This window comes from Rhinolophus hipposideros (genome assembly GCF_964194185.1).
Source record: "Rhinolophus hipposideros genome assembly, chromosome: 14".
Taxonomy (NCBI): Eukaryota; Metazoa; Chordata; class Mammalia; order Chiroptera; family Rhinolophidae; genus Rhinolophus; species Rhinolophus hipposideros.
In genome coordinates, this window is record NC_138060.1 from 24836199 (window position 1) to 24862248 (window position 26050).

General features: G+C 45.4%; 1 protein-coding gene across 2 annotated transcripts; it reads right to left on the reverse strand.

The window, feature by feature from the left end:
• Positions 1–2976: 2976 nt before the first annotated feature.
• On the reverse strand, positions 2977–25269 carry SEC13 (SEC13 homolog, nuclear pore and COPII coat complex component). Of its 2 annotated transcripts, none has more exons than XM_081072386.1 (9): positions 25147–25269; positions 22691–22735; positions 20309–20424; positions 17279–17430; positions 16760–16893; positions 9303–9436; positions 8785–8908; positions 7731–7877; positions 2977–3437 (listed from the first exon to the last, which is right to left on the reverse strand). In XM_081072386.1, the coding sequence occupies exons 1-9, from the start codon at positions 25147–25149 to the stop codon at positions 3324–3326; spliced, it is 969 nt and encodes a 322-aa protein (XP_080928512.1). In that variant the 5' UTR covers positions 25150–25269; the 3' UTR covers positions 2977–3323. The 2 variants fall into 2 exon arrangements, with proteins under 2 accessions (XP_080928512.1, XP_080928511.1); XM_081072385.1 differs by lacking the exon at positions 25147–25269 and adding an exon at positions 22880–22964.
• Between the last annotated feature and the right edge of the window lie 781 nt (positions 25270–26050).

Here is a 26050-nt window from a genome sequence, read left to right on the forward strand (position 1 = left end):
AATTTATTCCTAATCTCATTGAACTGCCTTTCTGAGTTTTCTGGTTCAGTTTCTTCATGACTGCTATTTTGAATTCTCTATCCTTTAGATCACTATCTTCCAGGACTTTAGAGAGTTTGCATTCTGGAAACTTGTCATTATTTTTTGTGTCACCATGTTACATTGGTTGTTCATGGTATTGAGGGATTGTTCCTTTGCTGGCACATTAGCAATATCTTCAGGTAGCATTTTAACGATTCAGCAAATTGATATTTATAGGTTTTTCTTTTGTTTTCAAGTCCATGAGGCAATAATACAAGTTTTCATTTCGTCTTACCTGCATTACTTGCACCTCCAGGGTCGTGGTTGGGTGGGTGGGGGTCACTGTAGTCCCAGGAGTCACCTGCTGGTGTGGCGGGTTCCCTCACTTGGTGCGTGTTGCCTGGGTCTCGGGGCACCACCACCACGGTGGGGGAATACGCAGGTGAGGGTTTGCACGCCTGCAGTGCTGCTGCCTGGTTCCCGATGGCTGCTGGCACCGCGGGAGGCCGTGGGTGCATCTGCTGCTGCTATTGGGCTCTGGCTGCCCTCGGGGAAGGGAGCCAGCTGCTGGGGCACTGCTGCTGCGTGTGCCCTCTGCCAGCTGTGGCATGGGGGCCACATCCTAACTCCTCCATTGCTACTGCATTTGCTGCGGTTGGGGACAGCCGTGGAAGCTCGGGCACTGTCCGTTTCCCCCTGTACTGCTGCCCCTGTGCTCCAATACGTCCCCTTCACATTTATTGATGTGTGCACCTTAGACGTCCCAGTGTGCTTGGTGAGCAGGGGAACTTTTGTTGGGCTACAGAAGTCTAATAGTAAATTTACAGGGAGATTCAAAGGGGTTCTCTGCCGTCGTGCTGATGCCACGTTCTCACCTTTATTTTTATTTAAGTGTGTTTTCCAGGACCCATCAGTGCCAAGTAGTTGTTTCAATCTAGTTGTAGAGGGCACAGCTCACAGTGGCCCATGTGGGGCTCAAACCGGCAACCTTGTTAAGAGCACCGTGCTCTAATCAACTGAGCTAACTGGCCGCCACTCACCTTTATTTTATTTTGTTTTTTTAAAGATTTTGTTATTGGGGGAAGGGGAACAGGACTTTATTGGGGAACAGTGTGTACTTCCAGGCCTTTTTTCCCAAGTCAAGTTGTCCTTTCAGTCTTAGTTGTGGAGGGCGCAGCTCAGCTCCAGGTCAAGTTGCCGTTGCTGGTTGCGGGGTGGGTGCAGCCCACCATCCCTTTCGGGACTCGAGGAATCGAACTGGCAACCTTGTGGTTGAGAGCCCACTGGCCCGTGTGGGAATCGAACTGGCAGCCTTCGGAGTTAGGAGCATGGAGCTCTAACCGCCTGAGCCACCGGGCCGGCCCCTCACCTTTATTTTTAAAAGATATTTCACTAGGTATAATTATAAGCTGATTTTTTTCCTTTCAGCACTTTAAAGATGTTAATTTCTCATGGGTGGCTTATTTTTTGATAAATTGGCTGACCTTCTAATCCAGTCGCCTCTCAGTATCTGTGGGATTGGTTCTAGGGCCTGCTGTGGAGAACCAAAGTCTGCAGATGGCCGACTCCTTTCCACAACATGGTGTAGTAGCCGCGTAGAACCTGTATTAGCCCATAGGCTACAGCAGGCGGGCCTACACATCATTCATGTGGGCTCAGCAGTGTTCAATGGGTAGCAAATTCAAGTTCTGATTTTTGGAACTTTCTGGGATTTTTTTTCTGAGTATTTTTTAATCCTCCCCTCTCCCAGGCAGCAGAGCTTTGGGCTACATCCGCGGCCCCCATCTCTGCACTTCTCCTTTCCCTCCTCCCCTGTTCATGCTCCTTCAGATATTTCGATGTGTGGCTCTCTCAGATGTGGTTGTGTATTGCGCAGGAATCTTTTGGAGGCTGGGTGGGCTGGGCCGTGACCTCTCTATCCTCACTTCAACCAAAGTAGTTCCACTTTCCCCCATTTTATATATTATGATCTACGATTTCAAAATAGGTTTGCTGCTGACAAAGGAAGGATGAGGAGCAGGTAGAATAAAGGTCCACACAGATGCCTGAGGTGAGTGGCTTGACCGTTTTATTTTTATTCCTTTTTAATGTGGTTTTATTATCTATATTTGTATTTGACCTTTTATTTTTACCTAAATGTATTCGTATAAAAATCTGGTATGATCACCATCCCTACATCACAGCTGAGGCCCCCCCACACCTCCTTCCTGATTCTGCTTTGAGAGCATTAACTCGGGAGTTGAGATGGATGGGACTCGAACATGGGCTTTACCATGTGGCCGCGGACAACTCTGGACAGGCTTCTTACCGTCTGTGCCAGTTCCTCAGTCAACGGGGGATATATACCTGTAAGTTTGCTGTGTTGCGTAATGTGTGAAAGAGCCAGGTGTAGTGCCAGCTCACAGCTGGCCTCAGTAAATGGCAGCTGTTGTGACTGCTGACTCAGGTGCGGTCCCAGGGCCTCTGCTAAGAGGTGATACTTGGTTCAGGGTTAGGACCAGCACCACGGTCTGCATTACAGGCCCCCAATCACAGACAGGGTCAATTAATGGAATGCATCAGGCTTCTTTTCTGGCCAGTCTCTTAACTCTTGGTATTTGGTTAATACCACCTGCATGTGCATGGCATTTTGAGGGTCACCTGCATGTATGAGTCTTGTAACCATTCTGTAGGTCAGACATTATTAGTCTCATTCCACCGAATGAGAAGCTGTGTACTGAGGCGAAGTGGCAGAGCCAGGATTAAGGGCCCGGTAACTGAAGGCCAACCCAGCACCCCTTTTATAGTGCTCTGGATGGTGCCTTCTGGGTAAACCGAAGCACAGGATGCTGAGTGACAGGCCAGCTCTGTGGGTGCGTTTAGTCGGCCAACAGGGACTGGAGAGTTGGTAAAATGCTGCTCCAGCATAGTGACCAACAGAGTCAAAGGGAGCTTTTTAGGGAGGATGATGTAGGGAGAATTATAAACAACATGTTTAATTACTTTGGAAAGAAAACCCCCCAAATAATGTCTGACCCCAAGAGGTACATAAAGATGGCCAAAAATATTTTAAAACAATAGATTTGAAGATCATTGGTAGTTTTCCCTCATAACATGAGCGCTTCCAACTGGACAGGAAATTACAAACCATATCAAATCACGTTAAGGCAGATGATCAAGCTGGTTGCAGGTTTAGCTGCTCCTGGGCAAGTTATCTTGCTGGAGCTGGGAGCACGTCCTCCCGGCGGTCTGGTCAGTTTGCCCAGGAATGGAGATGGGAGTCCTGGAGATGGGAGACGGGGAGCCAGGCCCCAGCTGTCTTGTCACTGCTCGTTCTGCTGGCCCTCTGGGACTGAAGCGGACACGGACCCCTGGCCCTTGTTGACATCGCTGATGCACACCCACTGCCCGTCCACGGACTCCTTCCACAGGGTCACCTGCAAGCCAGCACACAGCCCATTACAGGTCAGCACCCTTTCCCCTGCTCTCATCGCGGTGGGTCCCCTAACGAGGGCCAGGATCCCCATCAAGAACCATGGCTCACAGGGGCCGGCCCGGTGGCTCAGGGGGTTGGAGCTCTGTGCTCCTAACTCCGAAAACTACCGGTTCGATTCCCACATGGGCCAGTGGGCTCTCAATCACAAGGCTGCCGGTTCAACTCCCACAAGGGATGGTGGGCTGCGCCCCCTGCAACTAACGACAATTGGACCTGGAGCTGAGCTGTGCCCTCCACAACTAAGACTAAAAGGACAACAATTGAAGCTGAACGGCACCCTCCACAACTAAGATTGAAAGGACAACTTGACTTGGAAAAATAAAAAAAGTCCTGGAAGTACACACTGTGCCCCAATAAAGTCCTTAAAAAAAAAAAAAAAAAACAGAAAAAAAAAGAAGAAACTGATACTTTAAAAATCTCCAGTGAAGAAAAGCCCAGGCTTTACTGGTAAATTTTACCAAACATTTAAAGAACAATTAACGCCAATCCTTCTCAAACTCTTTCACAAATTGAAGTGGAGGAAACACAAACTCATTTTATGAGGCCATCATTAATTACACTTATACCAAAGCCAGAAAACTACAGAACAGTATCTCTTATAAATATTGATGCAAAAATTCTCAATAAAATACTAGCAAGAGGAATTTAGCAGCACATTAAAAGGATCATTCACCATGATCAGGTGGGATTCATATTTGGGAAGCAAGGATAGTTCAACATATACAAATCAATCAGTGTGATACATCAACATTAATAGAAGAAAAAATCGTGATCATCTTAATCGATGCAGAAAAAACATTTGACAAAATTCAACACTGATTCATGGTAAAAACTTAACAAATTAGGTATAGAAGGAACATACCTCAACACAATAAAAGCTATGTATGACAAACGCACAGCTAACAACATACTCACTGGTGAAAGGCTGAAAGCTTTTCCTGTAGGATCAGAACAAGACAAGGGTGCCCACTCTTGCCTATTGAACACAGTACTGAATGCCCTTGCCAGAGCAATCAGGCAAGAAACAGGAAAAAAAAAACGGCATCAGTATTGAAAAGTAGAATTGTCTGTATTTGCCGATGACATGATTTTATGTATAGAACATTCTCAAGACTCCTCCAAAAAACAGATCTAATCAAGGAATCCAGTAAAGTTGCAGGATACAAAATTATACAAATCATTAGCATTTCTCTACACTAGCAACAAATTATTTGAAACGAAATAAAAGAGATACCATTTACATCAGCATCAAAAACAATAAAATACTGGAGAGAGGGGAAGATTTTAGAAAGAAAAGAGCACTCATCTAGGGCTGCACCTCCATGAGGCTCTAAACTGTGAGTAAACTCCACCCCGAGGCTGGTGGTTACAACATATGTAGCTACCTCGGGTCTTTCACCGCTTGGTCGCTTGGTCGCACACGTTGGTACAAGACTTGAACTTTTAAAAAAATATAAATGGTGTCAGATTTCTGGTCAAGATGATGGAGCAGGTAAATGCTGTGCTTTCCTTCTCTCATGAACACATCAAAATTACAACAAGGTTGCTGGTTCAATTCCCACATGGGATGGTGGGCTGCATCCCCTGCAACTAAAAATTGAAAATGGCAACTGGACTTGGAGCTGAGCTGTGCCCTCCACAACTAGACTGAAGGACAATGACTTGGAGCTGATGGGCTCTGGAGAAACACACTGTTCTCCAATATTCCCGAATTAAAAAATAAATAGAATCCTTAGACCAGATGGCTTCACAGTTGAATGCTACCAAACATTCAAAGAAGAATTAATACCTATCCTTCTTAAACTATTCCAAAAAACTGAACAAAGTTGAAGGTATCACACTACCTGATATCAAACTATACTACAAGGCTATAATAATCGGTGTGGTACTGGCATAAAACACACAGATAAACGGAAAGGGAATAGACAGCCCAGAAAAAGACCCACACTTATATGGTCAGTTGGTCTATGACAAAGGAGGCAGGGGTATACAATGGAATAAAGAGTCTGTTCAATAAGTGGTGGTGGGAAAAATGGACAGATACATGCAAAAAAATGAAACTGAACCCCTTTCTTACACTATGCGTACACAAACATAAATTCAAAATGGATTAAAAATTTAAATATTAAGTCCAGGAACTATAAAACTCCTAGAAGAAAACATTGGCAGTGAACTCTTTGACATCAATCTTAGCAATATCTTTTTGAATATGTCTCCTTGGGCAAGGGTAACAACAGAAAAAAAAAAAGGGACTACATTAAACTAAAAAATTTTTGTACAGAAAAGGAAACTGTCAAAAAAATGAAAAGACAACCTACTAAAAGGAAGAAGATATTTGCAAATGATACATCCAATAAAGGGTTAATATGCAAACTATATAAAGAACTCATACAACTTAACACCAAAAAACAAACAATCCAATTCAAAAATGGGCAGAGGACCTGAATAGACATTTCTCCAAGGAGGACATACAGATGGTCAACAGACATGAAAAGATGCTCAACATCACGAATCATCAGAGAAATGCAAATTGAAATCATAACGAGAAAACATCTCACTCCTGTCAGAATGGCCATCATCAATAAATCATCAAACAAGTGTTGGCGAGGATGTCGAGAAAGGGGAACCCTTGTGCACTGTTGGTGAGACTGTAAATTGGTGCAGCCACTATGTAAAATAGTATGGAGAGTCCTCAAAAAATTAAAAAGAGAAATCTTATGATCCATCAATTCCAATTCCTGGTTATTTATCCAAAGAAATCCAAAACACTAATTTGAAAAGATATATGCACCCCTCCTCCACTGCAGCATTATTTACAATAGGCAAGATACGGAAGCAACCTAAGTGTCCACTGATAGATGAATGGATAAGGAATATTGGTACATATATACAGTGGAATATTACTGAGCCATAAAGAAGGAAATCTTGCCATTTGTGACAGCATGGATGGATCTACTTGGTATTATGCTAAATGAAATAAGTCAGACGGAGAAAGACAAATACAATATGATTTCACTTATATATGGAATTAAAAAAAATAAATGAACAAACAACAGAAACAAACTCATAGATTCAGAGAACAAATACATGGTTGCCAGGTGAGGGGGGTTTAGGGGGTGGGTAGAAAAGGTGAAGGGAATTCAGAAGTAACAATTGCCGGTTATAAATACAGTCATGGAGATGTAAAGTACACTACAGGGAATATAGTCAATAATATTGTAATAAATATGTATGGTATCAGGTGGGTACTAGATTTATCGGAGTGATCATTTTCTAAGTTATATAAACATCCAATCCTTACTTGTACACCTGAAACTAATGTAATATTATATGTCAATTGTAATTAAAAAACAACAACAAACAAACCAGATGAATGGAGAAGTAGAATATGTTACAATGGAAAATTATTTAGCCTTATAAAGGAAGGAAACTGACACGTGCTACAACATAGATGAGGACAGTATGCTAAGTGAAAAAAGTCAGTCACAAAAAGACAAATGCTGTATGATTCCACTTCTATGAGGTTGCTAGCATCATCAAATTCCTAGAGACAGAAAGTAAAATGGTGGTTGCCAAGGGCTGGGAGAGGGGAACCTGGTATTTTTGTTTAATGGGAACAGAGTTTCAGTTTGGGAAGATGAAAACAGAGATGGATGGATGGTGATGATTGCACAACAGTATGAATGTACTTAACGCTACTCAACTATATCCTTAAAAATGGTTAAGCTGGTCAATTTTATATGTATGTTACCACAATTTAAAAAATCAAGAAAGCTGCCTGCAGAAAGGAAGAACAAGTTGTCCAGCTGGCTTCTTCTCAGGCCAAAGGTCCTTAACTTTGTGGTAAGTTTCAAATGCAGTGGTCATGCTTTTTCAAGTTCATTTGCGCTGCTGCTCTCCTGCCCTGTGCTGGTTTTGTTTTACTAAGTTTGCCAGGAGTCACTTTGGCTCCGTGACCCTACCTTTGTATGGCTCCTAGCACAGCAGGACAAGGTTCACAGGGGTGCATAGTAAGCACTCATGAACTGTACTGATTTGCTTTTTGTAAAAGTGGGACATATTACCTCTGCAGGTGGGGGAATAAAATTGAAGGATGAAATTAAGACACGTGCTCAAAACGCAGTCCTCATTAAGGTTCCCCACAGCCTGCTGTTAGATGGGAAATTCAGTCGTGCTCTCCAGTGGACAAAGACAAACAGGGACCTGTCCACCAGGTTAGGGAAATGGGGTGTACCTTATTATCTCCACCCGAGACAGCCAGGATGTTGGCTGTGATGGACCAGCTCACGTGCCACACGACATCACTGAACTTGTGCAGTAGTTTGGGGGACCATGTATTGCTTGAGGCATCGTCACAGGTCCAGATGAACACACGACCATCCTGGGAAAAGACAGGAGTCAGGAGATGAGGGCAGGGATCCTGCATTGGTGAAATCCTCCTAATCTGGAGCCATGTAGGACTTCTGCAGGAATCGGGTAGGGGATTTAGTACAAAGCATAACCAAGGACCTCTGGGGTATCCACAGCTCTGATAGCCAAATTGCAGCCCAGTACCCTTCTTTTCATTCCTTTACCCCAAGAATGCACTTTAAGTAGGTCAAGTGTCTCCCAGGTCCCCTTCCTCGTATTGGTTTCAGGTACGTGCTTCGTATTGCTAACTCAAACATTCCCTGGGGTTTTCCTCACGTCTGCCAAGTCACTTCCTTGTTTTGGCTCCCTCTAACTCTGTCTATACTTTCTCAACTGATTGGCTATGGCTGTCTAAAAACCAAGCTCGGAGAATGAGAAGGGGAAAAACAAACCCTCTCAAATGCAGGACCAAACAACAAGCTCAAGTGATGCAGGAGGCCTGGCTTAACTCCTGCCTACAGTGTAGGTAGCGCATCAGTAAAGGCTTGTCCTTGGCCTTTCTCTTGTGATCTGCCTAGGAAGAAAGGACAGGAGATGTGTCCAAGGTCTCCGAGTTTCCTTGCCCTGGTCCTTGCTTGGGAACACATGCTCAGAATTGCACCTGGGCACCACTATTCCGTGCTCACACCAGGGGCAGGAGGGGAAATGGTCCTGAATTTGGCCTTGCTCTTGGCTTAGTGGAGGTAAGCCATTTGTGGCTTCTGTTCAGTAGTTCACTGCATGATGACTTGGTTCCACATGCTCCCGTTTGCACTGGTCTAAAGGTGCCTGTTGCCCTGCCTTTACCTTTCTAGGACTTTTTCCTAAGGAGACTGTAAGGGCTAATGAGACTCACTGCGAGATTAAATAACATGGGACACTCATGGGCCTGAGCTGACCTGGGAGCAGCTGGCGATGGTGCTGGTGGGCAGGCCGATGGAGGGGGCCCAGGCCACGTCTCGAACCCAGTCACTGTGTGCTTCCAGCTTCTGTTCCTCCTTCCACTGGCCGTCCTCCTCCTCCCTAATAGAGGGAAAACCCAACAGATAGAACTAGGTGCCTTTCCCACCTCCATTCCTTCCCACTTCCATAGGCTCCACAGGGGCCAAGAAGCTATTCCGTCTTTCTGATTTTATTCACGGAACCTACAGAATTGTATTCAGTTCACCAGCTATCACACTCTCTTTCTCCACAGCCAAGTCAGCTCTAGCGGTTAGTAATTAGGTGAGTAAAAGTGCTTGAGCAAGTTTGTTTGTTTTTTTTTTTTTAAAAGGATGTCCTCTGATCGACTGAAAACAGTATTCTCTGGGCAGGAGGGAAAAAGGTGATCCTGTTTCTTGTGAACTGTGGCTGAGACATGGTAGGGAGGGTAGAAGGTAAGAAGTGTTTCCTTGAGAAGTCTACCAAAGCCACTTACTTCCACAGCTTGATGAGGTTGTCACAGCCGCCTGAGGCAAACTTCTTGATGTAGTTGGGCTTCTGTCCCGATGGCTGGTCTATGAGGCTTCCAGGTACAACAGCAGGGGCCCAGCTGACGGCATTGCAGCCAATCTGTAAGGAGAGGGCCTTGTGGTGACTTTGCCCTTTTACTTTGAGATAGAACAGTTTCAGCAGACCACAGGCTGCTGCTCGTGTCCTCTCCAATCCTCAGGACTGAATTTGTAGGACAGTTCTTTTGATGGATTAAGGATTAGCTACTCACAGTTCCCCTTCAAGGATTCCTAACAGTGCATGTATTTCTCAGCAATATTCATTTAAAATAGGAATGAGGGACTCTCACGAATTTACGAAACAACATTTTTCAAACATATGAAGGAAGGACAGATTCAGAAAACCACACACAGTAAATATATTGCTTAACCAATTATTCTGCAGCACTCCTACACCTGTGACTAGGTCAAGAAATAACACTGCCACCTCCCTAGGAAGCCCTGTCATTACGCCCTACGGGAATCACAGCTCCTCCCCGTGAGTAACCATTGTCCTGGCTTCGTTCTTTTCCTGCTTTAGTTTTGTCACCCAAATGGACATCCCTAGACACTCCAGTTCAGTCTTGCCATTTAAGCATTCTTTCTGGATTTTTTTTTACATCTTCTAATTTATAGATTCCTCCTCTGATCCTTTTTTTCCCTCACAAATTTTCTGTTGAAGACTCAAGAGTCCTCTGACCTGTAGTCTATCAGGCTGGTTTTTGCTGTTGCGTACTCATTTCAACATGTTCCTCTGAATTCCTGAAAATTGCCTGCTAGATCGAAGACTGGATCAGAATCAGGTTTGATCCCTTTGCCAAGACTACACGTGGTGGTGTATTTTTTCATTAGGAGGCACATGTCAGATTGTCTATAGTAGCACCTGTCGATAATTTATGCCTCTCTTAATTCACTAAGTGTTACAAAATGGTAATAGTGTAATTCTACTCATTTCTTTGTCATTTATTACATGGAATACTCTAGATAGGGGCAATTCCCCTCATTAATATTTGGTTCCCCAGGGGTACAGATCAGATAGGAAAGGCAGGATATGCTTGATTCTGAACTAGTTTAGTCATTCTCCAAAGATGACTGATTTCTCTCTTTGAAATATCATTATGAACTCAATTTAAGCATATTTGATGGGTTTCGGTTCACTTCAATTATTCTCATTTTTGACACTCAAACTTTGGCAGTGTGAGCCTGTTCAAGTTGGCTCCTTTGACATAACCCTAGTATGTCAAAGTACGTCTTTGATAATTTTTCTGTCTGGTATGACAAGATGTTCTAAGCTCATCTTGTACATTTCCTGCCTTAGACCTAGAATCAGCCATTTCCTCAAGAGCTCTGGTTTCTTTTAGTGAGAAACTGTATTCAAGACTGTAGTCTGGTTCTCGTCCTAGGGATACTCACTGCCACATTATTATTTATTTTATCTTATTTCACAGAACAGTCTCAGAATAATAAGATTGCCAATGGTTATTAAAATCACTTAATAAAGTGCAATGCTCTTCCCATTCTCCACCCTGCCCCCCGTTTTTTTGTTTGGTTTTCTTTGGGTCAGAGAGGAGGTGTTTGTGTGAATGGTGCCAACATTAAAAAATTTGGATCTGCAGCTGCTGGTGTGCCGCACTGTTTTGAAGTTACTCTGTCTACCTTAGCAGAGCACATGGCCAGTGCATCCTATACTCTGCCTTCTAACCCTCATTTAGTCTTTTTTCTGTGGTGCATTTTATATTTACTCATTCACTAGTTTCAAGGGTACAAAACATAATGATTAGACATTTACACCCCTCACAAAGTGATCACCCCACCAAGTCTGGTACCATCTAACACCGTACATAGCTATTACAATACCACTGACTGTATTCCCTATGCTGTACTTCACGTCCTGTGACTATCCCCATTTAGTCTTAGTTCTCTACAGTTAACTGTATATTTACACAGGCATCCCTTTAGAAAGTGTGGTTTGGTTCCAGACTACCAATATAAAGCGAGTAGCGCAATAAAGCGAGTCTCATCTGTTTGCTGGTGGAGGGTTCTCTGCCTTCAATTCGTAAAAAAAAAAAAAAAAAAAAAAGCATTATCAGTTAAGTTAAATAAAATGAGATAGGCCTGTATAAACGTATTTCTAGTCATTTTTGTTGTCTGAAGCTTATTCTCTAGTAGATACCCTAGGAAGGGCTCATGAAAACAATAGCCCTTGAGTTCTTGCATACCAATAACTGTTTGTTATACTCCACAATCAAATTTTAAAGCAGCTTTGAGGTATAATTGACATTAACTGCACATAAAGTACACAATTTAATGAATTTTGATGTAGGTATACCCTGTAAATCAAGATAACAAACAAATCTCAAAGTGCTGAAAGAAAAAAACATCCAACAAACATTCTACCTGGCAAAGTTATCATTTAGAATTGAAGGAGAGATAGAGTTTTCCAGACAATCAAAAGTTAAGAGTACATCATGAGTAAACCGGCCTTACAAGCAGAGTTGAAAGTACTTCAAGCTGAAAAGAAAAGGTGCTAATTAGTAACAAGAAAACATATGAAAGTGAAACATATAAATTTCACTGGTGAAAGTAAATATATAGTAAAGGTAGTGGATTAATCACTTATAGAGCTAGTACGAAGGTTAAGACAGAAGTATTAAAAATAACTATCACTACAATAATTAGTTAAAGGGATACAGAAGATAAAAAGATGTAAAATGTGACATCAAAACCATAAAACATGGGCAGGGAGAGAGGAAAAATGTAGCGCTTTAGAATGCATTTAACCTTAAATTGTTATCAACTTAAAATAGACTGTTATAGGTTGTTACATGTAAGCCTCAAGGAAACCACAAGCAAAAACCTATAGGAGATATACAAAACATAATGAAAAAGGAATCTTAGCATGCCACTAAAGAAAGTCACCAAACCACAACGAAGAAGAGAGCAAGGAACAGAGAGAAACTATAAAAAGTCAGAAAACAATTAAAATTGGCAATAAACACATACCTATCAATAATTACTTTAAATGTAAATGGACTAAATTCTCCAAAAGACATCATAGAGTGGATGAATGGGCAAAAAACCAAGAGCTGTCCATACGCTGCCTACAAGAGACTAACTTCAGACTTAAGGACACACAAGACTGAAAGTGAGGAGATGGAAAAAGATATTCTCAGCAAATGGAAAACAAAAGAAAGCTGGGGTTCCCATACTTATATCAGACAAAACAGACTTTAAAACGAAGACTGTAATAAGAGACTAAGAAAGGTATTACAGAATGATCAAGGGGTGAATCCAACACGAGGACGTAACATTTGTAAATATTTATGTACCCAACACAGGACCATCTAAATATATAAAGCAAACATTAACACATCCAAAGGGATAAATGGCAATATAATAATAGTAGAAGACTTGAATACCCCACACATACATAAATGGATAGTTCATCCAGAGAAAATCAATAAGAAAATATCAACCTTAAACAACATGTCAACCAGATGGACAGATATACACAGAACATTCCCTCCAAAAGCAGAATAAACATTCTCAAGGGCACATGGACAATTCTCCAAGACAGATATGTTTAGGCCACAAAACAAATCTTCATAAATTTAACAAGGTTGAAATCCTATCAAGCATCTTTCCTTACCACAATGGTAGGAACTAGAAATCAATTACAAGAATAAAACTGGAAAATGCTCAAATATGGAGATTAAACAACATGCTACGGAACAACCAATGGGTCAATGAAAAAAATCAAAGGAGAAATAAAAAAAAAAATACCTTGGGACAAATGTAAGTAGAAATAAAACATACCAAAGTTTATGGGATGCAGCAAAAGCAGTTCTAATAGAGGTTCAGTGATAAATGCCTACATACGCAAAAAAACATCTCAAATAACCAACTTTACATCTCAAGGAACTAGGGAAGGAAAAAAAAAAGAAGTCCAAAGTTGGTAAAAGGAAGGAAATAACAAAGATCAGAAAGGTAATTTATGAAACAGATGAAAAAGACAATAGAAAAGATCAATGAAACTACCGTGTTTCCCCCCAAATAAGACCTAGCTAGACAATCAGCTCTCATGTGTCTTTTGGAGCAAAAATTAATATAAGACCTGGTATTATATTAATTATGTTACATTATATTATATTTACATTACATTATATTATGTTATAGACCTGGTCTTATAGCAAAATAAGACGGGGTCTTATATTAATTTGTGCTCCAAAAAATGCATTAGAGCTGATTGTCCGGCGAGGTCTTATTTTCAGGCAAACACGGTAAGAGCTAGTTCTTTGAAAATATAAACAAAATTGACAAATTTCATTCTGAAATAAATTTTTATTTTTAATTCTTTCCTGAGTTCTGTCACCTCATTTCTGACTTTTTCTCATTTTGATTTATGCTGTTTTCTCATGTCTTATATAATGTAAAATATTGTTTTGAAACAGTGCATGATCGTTTGATTCTGTTTTATGGGCATGTCTTTCAATGCCTGTAGGGATGTTATTCTGTGTCTTCTTTTTCTTCTTTTTTTATTTTATTTATTTTTTATTTTTCTTTTTCTTCTTATAAGGAAAACTTTGTATGCGATTTTACATTAAATACTTTTCTATTATTTTTATGTGAAATTAGTTTTCCTAATGAAGTGAGGTTCCGGAAAGTCTTTCTAAGTTCAGAAGTCTCTGTTCTTATGTAGTGTTAACATATGTGACAGCTTGCTTTCGGGATTTCCTGGCTTGTTCCCCTTCCCCACGCTGGTCTATATCCTCTCTTTCCTTTCTTTTTGTGTCCCCATCCAGCTCAATTTTGATTTCACTCCCAGTTTCTCCTCATAAGGAAAGCAAGCCCTGGTGGGTCATAAGGGACAAATTTCTCCACGGCCCTTTAAAAGTCTTTTTTATGGTGGGCTGCTGGCATGATAATGCAAAACCTCTCCCAGTCAGTTCTCTAAAGAAGATACACAAATGGCCAATAAGCATGTGAAAAGGTGCCCAAGATCATCAATCATTACAGAAATCAAATCAAAACCACAATGAGACACCACTTCACACCCCTTGGAGAGCTATCATCAAAAAGACAAGTGTTGACAAGGGTGTGGAGAACTGGCAGGAATGTAAGATGCTGCAGTTAATTTGGAAAAGTTCAGCAGTACCTCAAAAAAGGTAAGCACAGAGTTTCCATATGACTCAGCAATCACACTCCTAGGTATACACGCAAGAATATCTTCACATGAAAACCTACACACGAATGTTCATAGCGTTATTCATAATCGTTGAAAAAGTCCATCAACTGATGAGTGAACAGCTAAACAAAATAATTCACACAATGGAATGCTATTGAGCCAGAAAAGAAATGAAGCACTGATATATGCTATGATATGGATGAACCCTGAAAACATGCTAAGTGAAAGAAGCCAGTCACAAAAGACCACATATTATATGATTCCATTCATAGGAAATGTCCCGAATAAGCAACTTTATAGACAGAAGGTAGATTACTGGTTCCCTAGGGCTGGGGGTAGGATGGAATGAAGAGTGACTGCTAATGAGGTTTCTTTTCAGGGTGATAAGATAGTTCTGGAAATTTGCGGCAATAACTGTAAAACTTTATGAATATAGCAGGTCCTCAAATAATGTCATTTCATTCAATGTTGTTATAATGTTGATGAGGAAAAAAAAATATTCCTGGTCAGGGCCACTGTCTGTGTGCAGTTTGCACATTCTCTGTGTGGACTTCCTCCCACATCCCATCGACATGCACGTTAGATTAACTGGCTTGTCTAAATTGTCCCAGTCTGAGCCAGCGCGGGTGTGTACGTCAATGTGCCCTGCGATGGAAGGGTGTCCTGTACACGGTGGGTTCCTGCCTCGTGCCCTGGGCTGCCTGGACAGGCTCTGGCCACCTGTGTCCGTGAACTGGAATAAGCGGGCTGGAAAATAATTGTTTTATTTAATCCTTCTTAAATGTATGTATAGTTCACATTTATTCTAATGTTTAATATCAGAAGTGTTTTGGGTCTTTATTTACAAGTTTGGTGATGGTTTTGTGACAAGAATTATGCCATAGGAACTTAACTCTTGTTCATATCAATTAGCCTAGGGTAAAACTGGTTTCTTTCAAAGCAGTTTCACTTAATGTTGCAGTTTTCAAGAACCTCTCGAAAATGTTAAGTGAGGACTTGCAGCATACTAAAAGTGATGGAACTGTGTACTTTAAAACAGGGTGCATTTTATGGTTGTGAGAATTGTATCTTACTTTATCTTACACTGGCCAGCTATGCTTGGCAGTGAATACCTGTTGGCTATTTTGGGGGGACGCCGCAGGTCTATTAGAAGGCACCCCGTGCTTCCTTCTTCCTTCTGCTCCGATACCGATAGAATGCAGTCTTGAGGTTACTGGTTCACTCCTCTCTACTTGTATTTTGGAGTTTGTGGAAATGCCTTGTTACCCAATTTTGTTGTGTTGCTCATGAGATTTCGGTTTTGCTACCTAGTTGTTCTGATGGTTAATGAAGATGTGGAAAGACTGAAAAACTATGATGCCACTCCTCATTTTGCCAGAGCATGTAACCTATTCATTTTTGAAAGTTAGCCAGCAGATGGGGATCCCAGGCCCCAAGTAACAAGACTCGGAGACAGGCTCCTTGGGCCTTGAGGGCTGGGCAGACTGTGGATCCCCTGAATTGGGGGGATACTGACTTCGGGTTTCCATCTGGGTAGATTTCAGAAGTGTCTGGGGCCATCAAAGCTGGAACTGCTGTGTAGAGAGAAGGGTTCTAACCCCGGCAGAGTGCCTTTTCTAAGTCACCCACTTTTTCTGCGCCTCACTTACCTCAACATAAAATGACACAAGGACTGCTTACCTTGCAATCTGTACACTTGTTAGTTTCTTCTTTCGTTCCCAAACATTTGTAAGGATTCCATGACAAACAGTAGGGGGTCAAGAAATGTGAATTTGTCCCCTCACTGTCCATAGTGCTTTCTTGACTGTTTCCATGTTAATGTTCAATAACTGGAAGTACAGTAAACTGAACTCCTATGATGCTTTCTACAACTCAGTACTGGGGGTCTCAGTGACTACCACAGGCATGTCAACTAGAGGTGTCTATATAGCAAAGGTGGCAGGTAGGCAGGCCACTGCTGCCACCTTGCCAGTGCCCTGGTTCTCCCCAACTTAGGAGCCCGCAAGGAGGACCAGTGCTCAGAGGCTGGTGCTTCCCTGGATGCAGCCTGTCTGGCTCCAGAGCAAAGAGGCTCAAAGCTGCTCTAGCAAGCGTGTCTGAGCAGCAGCCCCTGCCTCGGGCCACTGCCCAGCGGCGAGTCTGCTCCTGCCCCTCTAGGAGTCCAAAGGAGACACAAGTCAGCAGAGCCACCCTCTCCACGCAGGCCGGCTCTGCACTTACTGTGTGAGCATTGCTGATCTTCTTCACTTCCCACTGGCCCTCCCCAGTGTAGGTCAGCAGGGAGATGGCCCCATCCGAACTGCCACAGGCCAGGATCAGGCCGTAGTCATGGGGGGCCCAGCACACAGAGTTTACTGCAGGAAGGAGGGAGGCACGGTGAGCAGACTTTGATTTTCCAGATTTACTATGTTACTAAATTTCTAAGAAAAAAAAACCTGCAGGGATCACCAGGGGGACGTTTGATAATAATCTGAATAAAGGCCAATATTTAAAATGAATAATCTTAAAAAAACAATAACAAAAAACTACAACTCTACTGTCTTTGCTTTTCTCATTTGGCTTTGGACTGGCCCTAGGTCTTAGGGCCTTACCCCCCGTGGACAGACCAGCAGAAAAGCCAACCAAAGCCCAAGGGACAAGAGGAAGCATCACAAGGGGAAGGGAAGCAGAGTGTTAGCCAGGACAGAGGACGCTCCCACCCAAGGGCCCCACGCCGCCCTCTCCTGCCACGCAGTGTACCTGAGGAGTCGTGCCCCGTGTGCTCATGTGTCTTCTCCCAGGTGCCGTTTTCCTCTTTCCAGATAATGACTTTCCGGTCATAGGAGCAGGATGCCAGGATATTGCCATACATGGGGTGGGCCCAGGCCACCTGCCACACAGGACCCTCGTGACTGCAAGAGAGGAACAGAGGCTGCTTAGATGGGCCTGAGGAACCGAGTCGTGCTGTCAGCCACTACTTTGCACAGAACTGAATGGCTGCCTCGGCAGGCAGATGGCATCTCAGGACAGAACTGACCAAGGATTTCAAAAAGGAGTCATAGAATGTCACTGCTAACAGGGACCTGCATGGTGCAGTGAGGACCCTGAGGCTCAGTGGTCAGAGAGGCTTTGAAAGCTATTCAGGACTCTAATGAGTGAGCCGATCGGTCCCGATCCAGCAGAATCCTCACCTGTCCCAGACTGTAGCCAGCACCACCTACACCCACTGTCATCATCCGTCACTGATCAATCTAGGCTTTGCACCCACAAGTGCTCTTGAGTGACACTATCTGTAGAGCGTATCATTATTTCTCTCTCCAGGAGGTCAACTTCTTGAGGAGGCAGTATCTGTTTCATTTTGATATTTTTCACTATTCTTTTGATTTGTTCAGAAGACATGTCTCTCTCCTCTTCTGATTTTTATGCGTCCACACGCTAAGTATTGTCTGAGCATGTAACCTGTGCTGGGCTTGGTACTGGGGCCATGTCTCGGTCCAGGGAAGGGTAGGCACCCAGCATACCAGAGGTAGCTCAGCTTAGAGGTGATGGGCCGGGCTCTTTCATACCCACTCCCTATTCACCAGCTGCTTTACTTTTAGGCAAGGACCATCTTCTCTATGGCTTAGTCTCTTGATGGAGATATCAATGAGACTTCTTTCGTACGGTGGTCACGAGGGGAAATTATTTGTGATAACTCATGGAGAGCTTAGTACAATGCTTGGTAGATGAAGGAAGAAAACACACAAACACCCAGTGACTCAGTTATTACCGCTGTTCCTTGTTCACTCCTTTACTCCGAGGCGACAGGCACTCAGTCTCCTCCTCCCTCTGGCTGGGACAACAGTACATTCCTCGTCCCTACAAAGGAGCTGCTAATGAAATTCTCAGTAGACTCAAATGTCCCACACCTACTATAGAGTTAGCCGAGGTAAAGCAGAACGAGGGTGGGAGTTTCTACCTCCAGTATTTCCCATCTTTCAGGCATAACAAAAACAGAGCAGAGAGGGCTGCGTGACAGCGACATGCCCAGCTCTGCCAATACTGGCAGCCAGGGGCCGCCTCACAGGTACAGTGGCATCTGGCTCCTCAGCACTCAGGAAGAGGGGAACTTCCAGGCCTGTCTCCCCAAATGCCTACTGACTTAGTTATCAGATTTCGCCGTGTATAATGCGCACTTTTGTGCCCAAATTTGTGAGGGAAAAATAAGGATGTGCATTATACATGGGTAGTGTTAATTCCGTACCTATGTCAATAAATGTTTTTAATTCTTTTATTTATGAAAGAAATTAGTAACGATATCCAGAAATTAGTAGCGATGTCCGTATGCAAAATAATACCCTGGAATACGATAATCCGTTTTGTTGAATTTAGGACGAACTTGCATCAATGAAGAGTTCTCGGCCTTCTATTATGTGTAAATATCGTAAATTTGTTACCGGTACATAAACTTTCTTGTACCTTGTATCTGTTCTTGGGTTTTGTAATTATTTGTTACATAAAATTTTGTGTACCATAATATGTTTAAAAACAAATGCTAAAATTCCTTTATAATATAAAAAACAAGTACCTAAATGTAAACAAATAAAAATTTGAATTAAAACAAAAGATTTCTCCCCCTGAAAATTAGGAACAAAAATGTGGGTGTGCATTATACGTGGCAGCATATTACATGCAGCAAAATACGGTATTTCTTCTTTAATTCCGTTAGCAAACATGTCCTGAGCGCCTACTTGTCAGGGGCTCTTAATCTTTCTTGCACAGTCAGGTAAAGATTATGGTCTCTTCTTAGAGTAATGGATAAAATGCACAGAGCTAGGATGAGAAAGAAACCCAATTATATTGAAATATAGTTATCAAAATGTTAAAGAACAATTAATGATACAGTGACACGTGCTTCTTTGTTAACACATTAAGTAACAAACTCCAGTGGTCTAATAATCACTTTAATTTCAAAGTAGTAACAAGCATGGATGCTATTTTGAGACAGCTATAATACAAATATAATGTGACATGAAAATATCTGTGATTTCTACTGGTAACAAAGTGACAGGTAGTACTATGAATACTAGTGTGGCTCCAGCCTACATCTGTGACTGAAAGAAATGCTCAATATCCGTGACTGAAATAAAGATAGGAGTTTTTTCCACTGCCCCAGTTCAACCCCTGAATTCTAGCCATAGCACCCTTGGAGATCCATGGAACCTAGATTAAGAATCCCCAGTTATTTGAAAGGCAGTGAACTGAGGGAAAGCAACAGAGATGTGGTCATAAAAATGAAAGCCAGGATCTCAAGAATCTCAGTAGTGAAAAGGGTAAATCAAATAGTTGTAAATACCTGCCAGAGGCAAACAGGCAGAATTACGGGATTTATGTAATCACTATTACATTCTTACACGACCACTCTTGAGTGACACTTAGATCATGCTGCTGGTTAAACTTGTTTTTTTAAAAAAAGGAAGTTTCCCACTTTGAAAAGTAGCAGTAGCTACGGAAGGCTTGCTGTCAGCATGCTCTAACTGGGAGCGGCATCACCCGGTCTTGAGGGTGAGAGGGCGAAGGCTCCCAGAAATAAACCGACTCTGTTGTTCAAGGTCTTCTCTGGGTATTTGGGTGGCAGAGCTGGGATTCACTCCTGGATCCGTCAACCTGGGATGTCTGCTTAGGGCAGCAGGCTGGCTGGGACACGGGTGGCGTCTCTGCTAACCGCACTGTGGGGCTGCTCTGATTGGCTCAGACTTTCCTGAAAAGCCCAACCATTCTCAGACCTTGCCCAGGGCTGGCCGCACTCACCCCCTGAGGTCTGCGATGAGGATCTGCCCTCCGTTGCGCACATCAAAGATTTTGACGGACCTGTCTGATGAGCAGGTGGCCAGGCGAGTACCATAGTAGTCCATCTGGGCATCGTGCTGCAAAGGGAGGACAGCTCAGGAAGCCTGGCGGCTGGGGGGCGGGGCGGGCGGGGGGAGAGGTGTGGTGGAGTTGATGGCAGTGAGGGGAGAAGTCACTAGGACAGGGACTAGTTTGGACCAGAATCTACCTGAAACTAATCTAACCTCAAAGAATCATCACTATCAGACAGGAAGCTAGCATGTCAACGTTCTTACTTCTCTGACGGGCAATGTATTTCTGAAAGGGACAAGACAAACCATACCCCAGCTACTCTTAGACCCTTTACACACATGGGGAAGCCCTTTGCCACGCCGTTCTGCAGGGTGGATATTACAGAACAGTTGGCCTAGCCTTTCCCTTCCTCCTCCTTCCTCAGTCCCCACTGTGTTCTGAGGCTCTGTGGGTTGCCAGGGCAGACTGCTGGAGGTTCAGCTCAGCCCCGGAACCCAGGCCTGATGCTGACCCAAAGGAGCAGGCCTCTGACTCCTACAGGCCCCGACCAGGTCCCTCACAATGCACATCTAACCTCGACATAGGGATCCATTCAGTGCGGGGCTCCCTCCTCCACCCCGGCCCTCCACCTCTTTGAGGACCTCTGTCCCTGGGTTTTTACTTGACCTTTTTCCTAGTAGTGCGCCCAGCACTCTAGACTTTCCACTCCACTCATGCCTTAAATGTCGCTGGTCCCACCATCGATGAACTGACTTCCTCGATGCTAACTGGCCATCCAGACCCAGGGCTGGCCCGCCCACAGCTCCTGGTCCATCCAGCGTGATGGCTCCTCTGACCCACATGCCTGCAGCCCTGCTGACCATTCTGGTCCCTCCTGTTTGCTGGTCCTGCCTAGTCCAATAAATGGCCCTTTCTTCAGCTATAGCACCTTGGGGGCGGGGGTCCAAGAACTATTAGCTGTCACTTGTGGTCATCAGAAGCAATAAACCCTTTCAATGGAAGCAGTCACTCCCTCTGCTTCAACATTCCTTCCTCACCTCTCCCCCCAAGGAAAACATCCTGATTCTCCTTTGGAAGTCGACCCTCCCCACTATTCCAGGTCTTGACTTCTTGGAAGGGAGGACAGGTGTTAGGATAGATTTTCTCTGCAAATGTATTTCTGCAGTGTTTCCCCTGCAGGGCACAGCACCTAACAGACTGAAACCCTATCTCCTCAGCTTGTGTGCTGTGCAACCGGGAAACAATTACCTAGTCTCCTCGAGCCGCATTACCTTACCTTTACATGGGGCTAATGATGGCATCTGATTCCAGGGTTGTTAGGACGGTTAAATGAGATACTGAATGAAAAGTATTTAGCGTGGGATCTGACACTTGGTGAGCATGCAGATGTTAGTCATCACTGTTTTGCCTTATCTGTTCCTCAAACTGAACCCATATGAGTAGGTGGCACACCCATTATTTTCCCACCTTTAGCTATGAGGAAATCAAGGCTAGCTCAGAAGAGTTAAGAGGCTGGCGAGGAAGTCTCAGATTAGATTTTCCTTACCCATGGTGCCACAGTCTCCAAAGAGGTGCGCTCCTACCGCTAGACCACACATGGCTGCATCCAGGAAACACACACCCTCTCAGAAGCCCAAAAGCAGCCACTCGTGGATGGGAACCCGGGCAGGAAATGCTGTGAGCTGACCGGCCTGGGTCTTGCTCAAAGGCTGCCTGGACTGCTTGGTCCTGCATGAAGCAGAGTCTGCAGCTCTGTTGTCAGAAACTTTAACCTCTGGACCTTTGGCCACAGCCCTGTCCCCTTATACTGAGCCCTGTATCTGCCTCTCGGGAAACACCCTGAGTTAATGACTTCTGGTCCAAAGGGCCTTATCTGGCCCTCTGTCTATGCTTGTTTTACCTGGCTCTGTCTTGGGCTTTTTGCCGAGCCTGCCCCTGGCCTTCAGATTGAGTCATCTTCCTACTCTCTCTTCGTTTAACCCCCTTCCCAGGGGAGCTAAGAAATGGCAGCAGGAGGAAGACAGGTGGGAAGACTGTTGTCAAACCTTCATACCTTCTCAGCCTCCATCCCAGAGCAGGTTACTGTGTTGGCCAGAAGACTAAAGGCCTTGAGCCACAACCCGTTCCCACTTCCTCCCACCAGAGTGACCAGACCGCCACAGCCCTGCTGAAGCAGAGGGTATTACTGGGAGACTGACTATACCTGAGGTTAGTCTGATTGGCAAAGGCTGCAAAACCACAGTGGACTCATGAATGGTCAAAAGAAATGCTTTCCCCCCACAGAAATGCCCATGTCTGTAGCCCGTGAGGGAGGGCTAAAGGAATACTTACAATCATGTCCTCATGGGAGGTGTCCACAGTGTTAATTACTGATACCTAGAACCAAAGATATCATTAGTAAATGAACTGATGGCAGTTAGAATGCAGTCATTTATTAAATCCACTGATCATTTCTGAAGTTCTTGACTTTTTTCGCTCATTTGTTCATTCATTCATTTAGTAAACATTCGCTCAAAGTACCTTCTTTTTACCAAGCACCGTGCCAGGGGCTGGAGGCATGGACACAAATAAGTACTTCAGGTCTTGAAGAAGCGTGCCCACAAGTAACCCTAACACAGCAAGATAAATACCGGAATGGTTTACATGTGCTACAGCAGAGTGAGGGGCTGGCACTGCTGGACATGGGAACTGGGGCTTTGATGGGAGGAATCTGCGAGGTGGCACAGGGCAGCAGAGTACAGTTCAAGCAGAGGGCATAACATGAGCAAAGAGGGGAGATGGCAAGCAGTCCGGGTTACCTTGGAGGGTGCAGAGGGACCCGAGGGAGTTGTGACTGGTGCGACCTTCCTGGATGACAGGGCCTGAGGTTCCAGGCAGTGTTCTGCATATGGGGTTAAGACCTAAGACTTGGAGAACTGATTCAAGTTTTCCTCATGGCTGCTCCCTGGCCCATGACCTGTGACAGATCCTAGACTGTCACCCACTTGGATCCAGTGCTGAGCAGCTTGTAGCGCTGGCACACAGCTGCCACGGCCATTACCTTCATACCTATTCTTTGAGGTCCAGCTCAAATTACGCCCCTCCTCCTTGAAGTTTCCAGATCCCCAACTGGCTGTACTCCTTCGAATATCTTCAGTACTGAATGTCTACAATACTTTATGCTGTTTCTTCTCCTGACTAGAAGGCGTGCTCCTGGAGCTAGGGTCTGTGTCATCTGCAGTTCTGAATCCTTTCAAACCACCCAGCAAAATGCCATGCAACCAGCAGGAACCCAGTGACTATTTGCTGAATGAATAAGTAAATGAACAAAAAAGAACAGTTTTACTTTGCTCACTCACTATTCTCTTAAAACTCGTGGGATAAAAAAGGGACCAAAAAGGAGGTTTCAGTTTGGAACTGCTACTTCTTACCATTTCCCCCATTTCATCTTTATACAGTCTGCCTTGACTTTTCAGAAAGATGGACACTGGAAGAGGATGGCTGCAAAGCAGTTCAAAAGGTACACATCAAGTAAGCACCGGTTCTCTCATCCAATTCTAGACTCCCTAAAAAGTGGGCCCACAAGGTCTGCGAAGGCCCGCAAGGAAGAAAAAGAGAACAGTCTCGTACGTGGGCCCAGCCGTCCAGGTTACAAGGTGCCTTCCCGTGTGCACTGGGACGGTGCCCGACAGATGACGGAGCTGAAGCAGCCCAGGGAGGACAGAACACTTGCTAAAGCGACAGAGCTAGTTAAAGCTGGAGCTGGGAGAGGCGCTCCACCTGCTAAGTCCCGGGCCACGAAGCGTCCCGCTCCGTCCGGCTGCCTGTCTAGAACACAGAGGAGTGGTTACACTGCATTTCCTAAATCAGTGTCTGAGGGCTGAGCAAAGCCCGGAAGAAGGCTCGCTGGTGGTTCCCCACCAGGTGGCCAAAGGCCTCCAGAGGTGACCACCCTGCACCTCTTAACCACTCTCACACACACACAGCAGCCAGGACTGGCGAGCCGTGTTTCTGAGCAGGGGCTTTCTTTGTTTGTGTCCGAAGCTGCTTAGAAAGCCAAAAAGCCTTTCCTCCCGAGCTCCTCCAGCTGTCTGCTCCGTGTCACGTACTCGCAAGTGCTAACCCTCAAGACGGCTCAGCTCTTCAGAAGCACTTCATGAGTTCAAACGCGTTTAGAAAGGGCTGCTGGCGCGTCAGAGACGCCAGTTCTACCCGGCAGCCGAAGAAGCGGAGGCCGAGAGGTGAGTGGTGTAAGGCCCGGCCCCCACGCGAGCCCGGCGCCTCTTCCTGAGGACACTGGGTCACCGAGCCGCCCTCAGGGCCAGGCCCAGGCCGGACGCTGCTCCCCCGGCCGCTCCCATTCGGTCTCCTCCTGACACCCGCCTCCTCAGGGGGCCCCGGGCCTCAGGGCCACCGTCCCCGCCCGTCTGCCGGGCGACGTGGTGCCGCACGCGGTACAGGCCCGGCTCCAGGGCCGGGGAAGGAGGCCGACATCAGGAGCACTGCTTGGCACCAGGGCCCCGACGCCGCAGCTCCTACAACGTTCTCGGTTCTGTCCTCCATTACTGGAGGAAGGGAAGGCCAGGGAGGTGCAGGAGGCGCGGCCCGCAGAGTTCCAGGAGGTCCTGCGGCCTCCCCCCCGCGGAAGGTCCCGAGAGGCAGGGTCAGAGCCCCCCAAACCTCGAAGGGGTGCACGGAGTTGAATGACCCCAGCCCGGGGCTGGAACTTCATCGCGGTCGGGGGGCCCGAGACGACCGCGACCATGGCTGGAACCCCGCTCGGCGTGCCCGGCCGCGGTAACACTCACCATGATTGCAGCGGGGGCGGCAGCTCCGGGTCTCGGACGTGGCAACTCCCGGCGGCGTCTCCGTAGCTCACTTCCGGCCCAGGGCCGGAAGTCCGTCCGGCCGTGGCTCAGGGGCCTCCGGGCAGCAACGCGCTCTGCTCTGACAAAGGTTCCGGACCTTTCCAGGGGCAGCTTGACTCCTCCCACAGCCCCTCCCCTCTCCGTGAGGAACGCGCAGGCCCACAGTGGGGCTCTCGTTTCCATGGCTACCCTGAAGCTTTGGCCGACCTTCTCTCCTGACAAACCTTTTTTCCCCCCTGAGATTCTTACGTAAAGAAAGGATTCATAACTACAGCTTCCCCCGTTTCCCTGCGGTTCTGGGAGCCACCGGACTTATGATGGACACCGAAGGATGATCAAGTTTTTGGGTGGTGGGTAGACTGGTCCTACTGCTTCCTGGTTAATCCCTGCTCAGTACCCCAGGCTGGGACCAGGGGCACAGTAGGGGAATGCCCCCTCCTGGAGGCTGAGGGACCCAAGCCTCCAAACTGCCCCTTCTCCACAGTTCTGGGATCCCGTGTGTGGCCCATCAGGTAGGTCCCCCAGGCAAGGAGGGATCTCAGCCAGGCTCCTGCAGTTCGAGTCCAGGACCCAGCTCCCCAGCGTCCCCTACCCCCGGGTCCTTGGCTTCCCACGAGCACAGTGAGAGTGCTGCCCTGCCTGAGGGCTCCCCTCAGCCGCACGTGGGCTGGCAGCCCTGGGCCCCCGGGGCGTTAAGGAGTACAGTGATCTAGGGTTGCGCCCCTTGGGTAAGTCACAATCCCTCAGTGTCTTCTCCTGAAACTGGAGGGAAGAACCCTAGCTACGATGATCACTGCTGGAAAGAAGGTGTTAAGGCTTAGAGAGTGACAGACCCAGGTCACCA

Excerpts from the sequence above, each read along its gene's own strand:
- SEC13 (XM_081072385.1), bottom strand. The coding sequence starts at position 22,918 with ATGCCTCCAGCCCCTGGCACGGTGCTTGGTAAAAAGAAG. Across the intron at positions 17,431-20,308 it reads CTCATCGCAGACCTCAGGGG|TCACGAGGGTCCTGTGTGGC; the intron begins GTGAGTGCGGCC and ends CCTCTCTTGCAG. Across the intron at positions 16,894-17,278 it reads CACGGGGCACGACTCCTCAG|TAAACTCTGTGTGCTGGGCC; the intron begins GTACACTGCGTG and ends TCCTTCCTGCAG.